Source organism: Patagioenas fasciata, chromosome 3 (assembly GCF_037038585.1).
Source record: "Patagioenas fasciata isolate bPatFas1 chromosome 3, bPatFas1.hap1, whole genome shotgun sequence".
In the NCBI taxonomy this organism is placed as follows: domain Eukaryota; kingdom Metazoa; phylum Chordata; class Aves; order Columbiformes; family Columbidae; genus Patagioenas; species Patagioenas fasciata.
Window position 1 is genome coordinate 36,652,442 of NC_092522.1, and position 8,665 is coordinate 36,661,106.

Genomic DNA, 8,665 nt, shown 5'->3' on the forward strand with positions numbered 1-8,665 from the left:
CAGGAAGGCTTTCTGGGAAAGGGTTCTACAGTGCAATAGACCAGTAGCAGCTGGATGCTTAGAAACTGTGGGAGCTGTGGTTTTAAATAACACTATGCCAGATTCCCCCTTCTTCAGCTCCCTCTATCTTTATGGTGCTTTGATTTGCTTAGCATGCAGGTTGTACTGTGAAGGGCAGAAAAACTAAATGTATAAACCAGATGCATAACTTAAAAGGTAAAAAGCTAGGATTTTCATGTGTTCCTTGTTTTATTTCTAGGCATGTTTAACATTTCCCGGATGAAAAACAGGCCAATGATCCTGATTGGTGGGTGACAAATCAGTACGTAATAAACATACCATGATTTTGTTTATTTTTTGTCTGTGGGGGAGCAGAGTAGATTGGGCTTTTAAGTCTAACTGGTGTACAGTTCTGGTTAGGCAAAGAAATAAGTTTCTTAAAAGGCAGTTGTGGTTATAATTACGCTGAAGTAGAAGAGAAAGAAGGGTTTAATATCCCCACCAAGCCTTATCCAATCTTCTGATTGACAGGACTGGTTTTGTTTTCTCTAATTTTGAATGGTCATTACATTTTCTAAAGGCATCACTAGTTTTTCCATCTATCTGCTTCCTTTTTCTTTAACAAGAATTTCACAACAACTAATAAGGCAGTTTGGAGTGAGTTTTATGAAATTGACCAAATTACCGTATAAACATAAAAAAATGCAGGATGGACTTTTATTTCTTGATTAAGAAATTCCACTTTGGTTGTAATCTGTAGAGCCAGTAACTTGACAGAAATGCAAGTTTTCCCACCTCGCTACTTCTTTACTTCAGAATTTGAAAGTTGGGGTTGCATTCTTTTGAAATGTCCTATTACTGCTGCAAAGTGTCCAAACATAACCATGAACACTTCAGTGTCTGGTACCTGGCCAGCCTTGTGGGCAAAAGCCTTTCTGCTCCATTTTGTGTCTGATTTCTCACATCTTCTTCAGTGGGTTTTTACCTCCCACATCCCTACATTTCCTGGGTTTGTAAGGTAGCAGTCTTCCCGAATACCTTTTTTTTCTTCTGTAGGCTTAAGAAATACTTGCAAGAATTACCACTGTGAGGTTAATTGGCAGTCGTTCTATTGTTTCTTATCAACAAGGGGAAAAAAATGCAGCTAGGATGGAAGAGATTAACATTCTGTTTCGATCCTCCCAGTGAATGACCACATTAATGTTTATAAATATAGAAAGGATGAGTGTCATGAGGATGGAGCCAGGCTCTTCTCAGTGAGAACCAATGCTAAGACAAGGGGTAATGGGTGCAAACTGGAACACAAGAGGTTCCACTTAAACTTCTCAGTGAGGGTAACAGAACACTGGAACAGGCTTACCCAGGGAGGTTGTGGTGTCTTCTTCTCTGGAGACATTCAAAACTCAACAGAACACATTCCTGTGTAACCTCATCTAGGTGTTCATGCTCTGGTGGGTGGATGGGACTAGGTGATCTTTTGAGGTTCCTTCCCAATCCCTAACATTCTGTGATTCAGTGATGCTCTGGAGCAGGTTAGCTGCTCTGCAGCTTAAAGCACAGCTTTTAAAACAGGTACCCCCTGGGGGAAAGGTAACATGTGCTTTGCTACAGGTGATACAATAACTGCTCTTTTGGGTTTTTTTTAAACCAAAACCCTGGTGCCAGTCCTTCTGTTGCTTTTAGTGGGAAATAGGATCTTCAGAAGTCTTTTAGCATAGTTGCTGTTTTCACTGGGAATATTTTTCACTCTTTGCCACCCTTTAAAGGGCATCATTCTACATGTTGAGTTTTATAGAGAATGGATTGTGTCTCTGCTTTTGCTCTTTTGTATCTGGTCACTACTGCATTCCGTTCCAGAAAAAGGAGGAAGATGGACCTTTAAATAAAGTTTGTATTGACCTGCTGCAAGAGGAAAACTTTTTTTTTAAGAGAAAAAAACCCTATATTGAACTCTTGACAGCTCACCAGGACCTACATAATTTTTCAAGATGCCTTTGAAAAAATCTCCACCTTCCAAAGTTAGCATTTATAGCAATGTTTTGATGCCTACAGATCAGATCCACCCAATTTCCTTTTGAAAAGTGCTTTATCATTGTCTAACATGTAGTGAAAGAGGCGGCCTGTCCAGCTGTTCCTTGTCCCTTTGAGACTAAGTGCTGGCAGTCACCGCATCAGTGGAGAGACTGAAGATGGGTGGGGAGTATCCCACTGTGACACATGGGGAATCATTAGATTTCCTAATTTTGTTTTGAGTTACTTACAGACTTCAAATAATGTTGGCATGCAAGCAATCAGTATGGGGGGTGTGTGCATGGAATTGATTTAATGAATGCTGTGGAAATCACTAATTGGTTTTTCTGATCCCCATGAGCCAAACCTGACTTCTTCCCTGCACTGCTGTTGTCTGAGCCTTTGCTAGATGGTTTGTATCCTATTTCCCTTAATCAAAATACTCCTTTTGGCAGGTTGCTCTCCTCATGGGTTCACTTTAGTTATGGGAATTTCCTCCTTAAATTAAGTATCTCCTGCCTTCTTTTCCTCCCAAGGTTGTGCTAATTGGAAGCAGACACAATTAAACTTCAGGTGCAGTAATAGAATATAAGGAGAAGCAGTTTGTGAGGTGATCTCACTTGTGTTGTACATACCAAACCAGTATCTGGTTTTTTTGTAGGTATATGAGCAATTTAGGTGAATACAGGGATGACTAGGTACAACTTGAAGAAAATGTAGGTTGTTAGGAAAAGCAAAGATGCTTTGCGTTACTGTCCGTTGCTGGCTTTTTACTTACCACTCCAGCAAACAGTACTTCACTTTCCTGTGCTCACCTATGTTTGTTCACCCTGTGGAAGCAAATATGTGTCTGCCTTTGCAGACCATCTTCACCTGAAGACAAGGCACCTTGCCAGGGGTTTATCTGTCTTCAACTTCAAAGCTAATTAAGGAATCAGGAAGAACAGAATACTTTGGGTTCCTAGATTTTAAAAGGAATATTCAGGTTAGACCTCCTGTGTGAAGAGAGAAGGAAATAAAGGAATGATAAGCACAATTTTCTGTGCTTTTCTGAAGCAGAGCTATGTTGCACTCAAAACGCTTATATCCATTTAATCCCCTTCCTCTGAGAGTAGACAAGTTACCACTAAACTTGCAGAAATCTTACTTTTAGCGGATAGACCACCAGCTATAGACCGAAGAGGGTCTTTGCTTCCATTCAAATTATTGCAGTGATTTAAAAATATTTAGATATTTAAAAATTAAAATTATGGTTGATATAAACTTCAGTAATGGGGCACTCGGAGAGTACTCTGGATCAAAAATGTGGCAAGTGCTAAGTCTTGTTACAGCAGAGGCTGGGACTAACAGGGGAGAGATTGGTTTGTTTGTCCACATTGTGTCAATTATTGTCATGTGGACAGTCCAGGGTGATTTGTGTAGCTCTGGGCAGCAGAGGCAGCTCAGTAAGGCTCAGAGGGGGCAGGAAGCTGCTTTGATTCACCTGTGGGCAGTCTCAAAACTTGTGAGTAAGGGAGCTACCAAAGGAGGTTATTGAGCAAAATCTCATTCCAAGTTCTCAGAGCAAACAGAACAGGAGCTCCAGGAAAAATAAAAACATGCTTATCAATGAGGCTATTAAACTAGGGCTTAGCCACTTACCTCTATACTGCTTTCTCTTTAGTTACAAAACAAATCACTTTTTATGTGAAAAAGACTCTTTCTGTCTTAACACTTGGCATTTAGCCCTGTGCAAATGCCAAAACCAAGGGATTAAATGGTCAAAAGGGGCAGGAGGGCTCACTACCTCTCTGCCAGCTGGGAGCTTTGCCAGCTCAACTTGGAACATACTTCTGAGTAGTCTGTCAATGAGAGGAGCATGGTTTTTCCAGTGCTTAAACTTCAGTTGTCATTAACCTCGTAAGAGCTGGCAGTTATAAGTGAGGTTCCAATCACAGAGCCACCCTCTGAGCTCATAGACAGTGCAGTGGCAGATGCCCTGCTTCTGGTCCCTGCTGTCCTCAAGTGCTGGCATGACCCTTCCCTGCAGAAGGAGATCAAAGCAGAAGTGCAGCCACCTGTGCTGGGAGGAACGTGTTTGAAAAGGCAGAGCTGAGAATCCAAGTGCAAGAATTTCCTATTAACCCCGCCAGGCTTTCAAAGGACAACCGCTGCTGGGACAATCCCAAACATATTGTGACTTGCCGTTCTTCAGAACTGATGTTCCTATAAGATTTCGTGGCTGCTGTTTCTCAGTAAGTGTTGATACTTTCAAAGCAAGTAGTTTATTCTTGTCAGGGACCTTGAAATAAGTGATTTGAGTCTTGGGGTTTGTAATAACATACCAGCAAATGCAGGGACCTGATGAGAGAAAAGAGAGAGAGCTTGAGGAGGAAAAGTGCGTATTCACAGGTTTACTGAGGTTTTTGCAATACCGAAAGTCCAAGCAGGGTTATCAGCTACTGCAGACTTAGCTTGCTTAGCTTTCCAGTTAGTAAAATATATTCTCATGTTACTTTTTTTTTTCCCCAGAGGCTGCTTTGATGTCATTCCCACTATGCCAAGATACCCTACAGAATGTCCCAAATTCAAAAGAGTGGGGCCACACACTTAGCTATTTGCCAGCTTTGAAAGCAAGTTTACTCAAACAAATGGGAAAAGCATTAATGAAAAATAAGCTTGCAGGGCAACTTTTCCTGCCAGGATGTCACCCAGAGCAACAATGGCACATAATGACAGGAATTCTACAAACCCAGCTCAGAGGCTACTGCGTCTTCCAGAAGGACTCAATTTCTACATTTGACACAAAGTGCCTTGAGGCTTCTCCTGTTGGCCAAGTTTCTGTGGACTCTCAGTCCAAAGAGTCAAGTCCAGGATCTGAATTCTGTACCAGGGATTTGGGATCTTGCATCAAGGTACCTCATGCCTCTGACAATTTGACTCACACTGATAAGGAAGGACGGGCCATGATGGTTGATGTTGGAGGGAAGCCAGATTCAAGAAGAAGTGCTGTTGCTGGTGCTGTGGTCCGCCTGGGTGAAAAAGCATTTGAGATGGTGAGGCAGAACCAGCTAAAGAAAGGGGATGTGCTGGCAGTAGCCCAGATTGCAGGAATTCAGGCAGCCAAGCTGACCAGCCAGTTGATCCCGTTGTGTCACAACATCCCCCTCAATCATGTAGAGGTGTTTCTGAGCCTAGATGAGGCCAGATATGCAGTGGTGATTCGCAGCTCCTGTCAGACCTGGGGGAGGACAGGTGTGGAGATGGAAGCTCTCACAGCCGCCACCCTGGCTGCTCTGACTGTGTATGACATGTGCAAAGCAGTTACTCATGACATTGTGATCGAAGAGGTGAAGTTGCTTAGTAAGACAGGTGGGCAGAGGGGAGACTTCTTAAGGGTCTAGATCATATCTAGACTCCTCCAGGTGACCACTGCTTATGTTCAGGCTCTTACAGAACTACTTTTGCTCAGCTGGTTGCTGTGGAGACCTCACCAGTTGTACTGTACAACAACCCTGTGACTCCAGTCTTGCCTTACCCTGCCAGCTTCCTCCTGAGTGAACACTTATCCCTATTGGTAACCACATGTGTCTTTTTTAGAGGACAGACTTCTCCACTCTGCCAATACCTTCATTTTAGTGTCCTCACCATGAGCTTGAGCAAAGATTGCTAGATACACCACAGAGGTTTGTTGTGTTGTTTTTTTTCCCCCTTCTTGCTGTGAAGTATTCACAGCTGCTGTCATCACACCATGCAACCGTAAACTCTGGAAATGAAGCAAGTGCTAAAAGTGCTGTTATTTGGCAACTATTTTTAAGTCAAGGATTAAGATTTCAGAATTGTGTCTGTCCTTCTGTCCCCCTTAGTGGAATTTAGAAGGTGACAAGGAGAAGGACATAGCTCAAGCACTTTACCATACAGCAGAGATTATAACTGTGGAAGAGCCAGGGTCAGAAGGGCAGCTCCCATCCGTTTGCATTGCTGCTGCTTCCCTTGCCTGCAAGTGGGCAATGTCCACATATCAGTTTCAAAAGAGAAAAAGATGGCAGCTGCCCAGCAGTCTGCCTTGAGCCCTCTGTAAAACATGATGTGGAAACAGAGGACTTCTGGGTTTGGAAGAATTACTTTGCTGACTGAAATATACTTCTACAGTGTTAGAAGCATGTTCCAGCATTTTGACCTTAGCGTTCAAATAGCTTGAGGCCCTGTGTCTGCATGCATAAGAGCTTAATTGTGCCATGCACGGAAATAGGTGTCAGCTCTCCCCGACCTGAGAAATAGATGTCACACCAAGCCCCAGAAGGCTGCATGTTTTTTCATCCTATAGTGCAACTCTTAGTAACCAGCAGCCTGCATATTCCTGACAGATAAAACAACCTTTATGACGAGTAGCCACTTGGAAGAGTAAGGTAGTTACTATTGCCTCAGCCAGATTGTTTTCCTGCATGTTCCTCTGATTTGCTTTCATGAAGTCGTCTGACCTCAAACACATGAACATCCCCATAAATGTACCAGTGGCCACTGTCATGTAGCATTAAATAGCTTGATAACAACCATCCTAGATAAGAAATTACTCAACATTGTTTTTCTAATATTGATGGATTATTTTAAAATATTAATTTAAAAATGCTCTAAACAGGGTATTTTTGACTTGGGTTTACTTGTTTTCCAATGCTAATGGCTAATGTGAAGTCACATACTATTCAGGGTGCTCCCTCTCCATATGCACAGAGTTGAAGACAGCTCTAATAACATCAAAGAGGATACCAAAAATATATCTTAAACTTTACAAGTAGCTGCTTGTCATGAAATAAGGTTAAATTACTGTGGGCATCAGTAAAGCGCACACCACACTGTCATGCACATCCTGCTCACTTACAGTACTCACAGATCTAAGATGAGGAGGCAATAGGTTTTAGTACAAATGTCTTTGCTTATCCTTTACAAATCTTATACGTTACTTACTGCAGAAGGCACTTTTTCCATTGAAGGTGAATTTGAGTCTTTATTCATTGTCACTGTGAGAAAAGGCATGTACAATGACCCACATAGCAGCTCCACCTGAAATGGAAATGAGTCTGGAAAGCTTGATGCCCAAACTCTGTAAATGTTTGTACACCTACATTCACTGTTACGGTCAAGATTCCCTTGATATCATTGATTTGCCTGTAAGTTAATAGTAGGGGCACTCCTGCTCCTTCCCAGGAGTGTACCCAGCACACCAGTAATGAACATCAATCACAGCTGATCCTGCAAACACAAGAGACCTTTTTTATCTGTGGCCCTGCTATGGCAATAGCACAAATGTTTCCCTGGCTCAGCGTGGAAACAAATTGTCAGGAAAAGGAAGCACATCTGTAACCCGCCAAGTTAAATGATTTACACAAGTGCTTTACTCCCCCCACCATTCACAGCAGGACCTGCCCCCCCTGCCTTCACACACTCTCTAGATATTTGAAAACTAAGAGGACATACTCAGTAGTAATAAAATGATGCTTTGAGGCATATGATTCTTTGGCTTCTGAGAAGTTTGCTGTCATACTGTAAAGTTCTCACAAAGGTTTCAAGACCATACAAGGGAGTACAGAGCACATGCACAACTGCCACGCACATCTTAATAACGCACATTTCACTACTTTCTTGGGTTGAGACTGGCTGGAAGCATTGGGCAAACAGACTGTGGTGCCATTTTATGCTCATGTTACATTGTCAAGTCTTGAAACTATGCACATTTATGGATAATGAACCAAGCGTGATCAACAGAACATTTTACAAGAGAAATGAGCTGATAGGACTGTGTGTTTCAGTGGTGCTGGGTGGGCAATGATGTAATATATGTTGATGAACTGACTGCTTTTTTGGAGGCTTCCTTTTTTTTGTCCACTGCATTTTTAATAAATACTAATTGTAATGAAGTATGTTTCTCCTTGTTTTGGATGCCCTTTTTATTCACTCAGAGGAACATCTCTGCTTTAATCAATGAGCTTCCATTAATAGTTAACTCAGGATGAGCAACAAGACAGACTTTTAAGTTGCAATGATTAGTCAGCAATTAGCAAGGAATCAGTCACAAAAATTTATTACTATAAGGAATCTAATAGTTTTTTGCTGTTGTTGAGTGAAACTCATCTCTATCTGGCTGTTCTTAAACTGAGTAATTCTCTAGGCTTAAGCATCATAATTTATCATCTCTCATCATTATTCCAGCTTCTCCCATGTGCCCAGAGTCAGTGGATGTGTATAACCACACTGCTGTGTGTTGCGGAGGAACTGGTACCTCCAGAGCTCGCTCTCTTAGTCGGAGTGACTGTGCACTGAAACTGAGATCCGAGGAAGTGCCTGTATAGAAGTCCATCCCTCCTGAATCATTAATAGGTCTAAGGGAAATTCCCCTTCTGATCCATCCCAGCTTCCAGGAAAGTCCTTGCTTTTTCTGCTGTCAAAAAGGCCTGTTCCTACCTGAGGAAATTTATAGATGGTTGAGCTGTTCACTGTGACCAGCGCCATTGTACAGCCCCAGTGGAAGCCAAGAGCCCCAGTGGAGTGCAGATGCTCTGCAAGAGCATGGAGACAGCAGCTGTCCTACCAAAGGGTCTCTCTCCCTCTTTCCAGATACAGGCTCCAAATGCTGCTGATCCTGGGATGATAGCACAAAGCTTTATGTCCTTTTTCTAAG

General features: G+C 42.3%; 1 protein-coding gene across 4 annotated transcripts in view; it reads left to right on the top strand.

The window, feature by feature from the left end:
• The window catches only part of MOCS1 (molybdenum cofactor synthesis 1), a 32,602-nt gene extending 24,698 nt beyond the window's left edge, over positions 1-7,904 (top strand). For 2 of the 4 annotated variants that reach the window (XM_071806113.1, XM_065833871.2), the window contains exons 10-11: positions 260-307; positions 4,522-7,904. In XM_071806113.1, the coding sequence (XP_071662214.1) occupies positions 260-307; positions 4,522-5,393 (920 nt within the window). In that variant the 3' untranslated portion in view covers positions 5,394-7,904. Of the gene's footprint in view, positions 1-259; positions 323-4,521 lie in introns of all 4 variants that reach the window. The other 2 variants (XM_071806114.1, XM_065833874.2) reach the window with 1 other exon arrangement.
• The last annotated feature ends 761 nt before the right edge of the window (positions 7,905-8,665 follow it).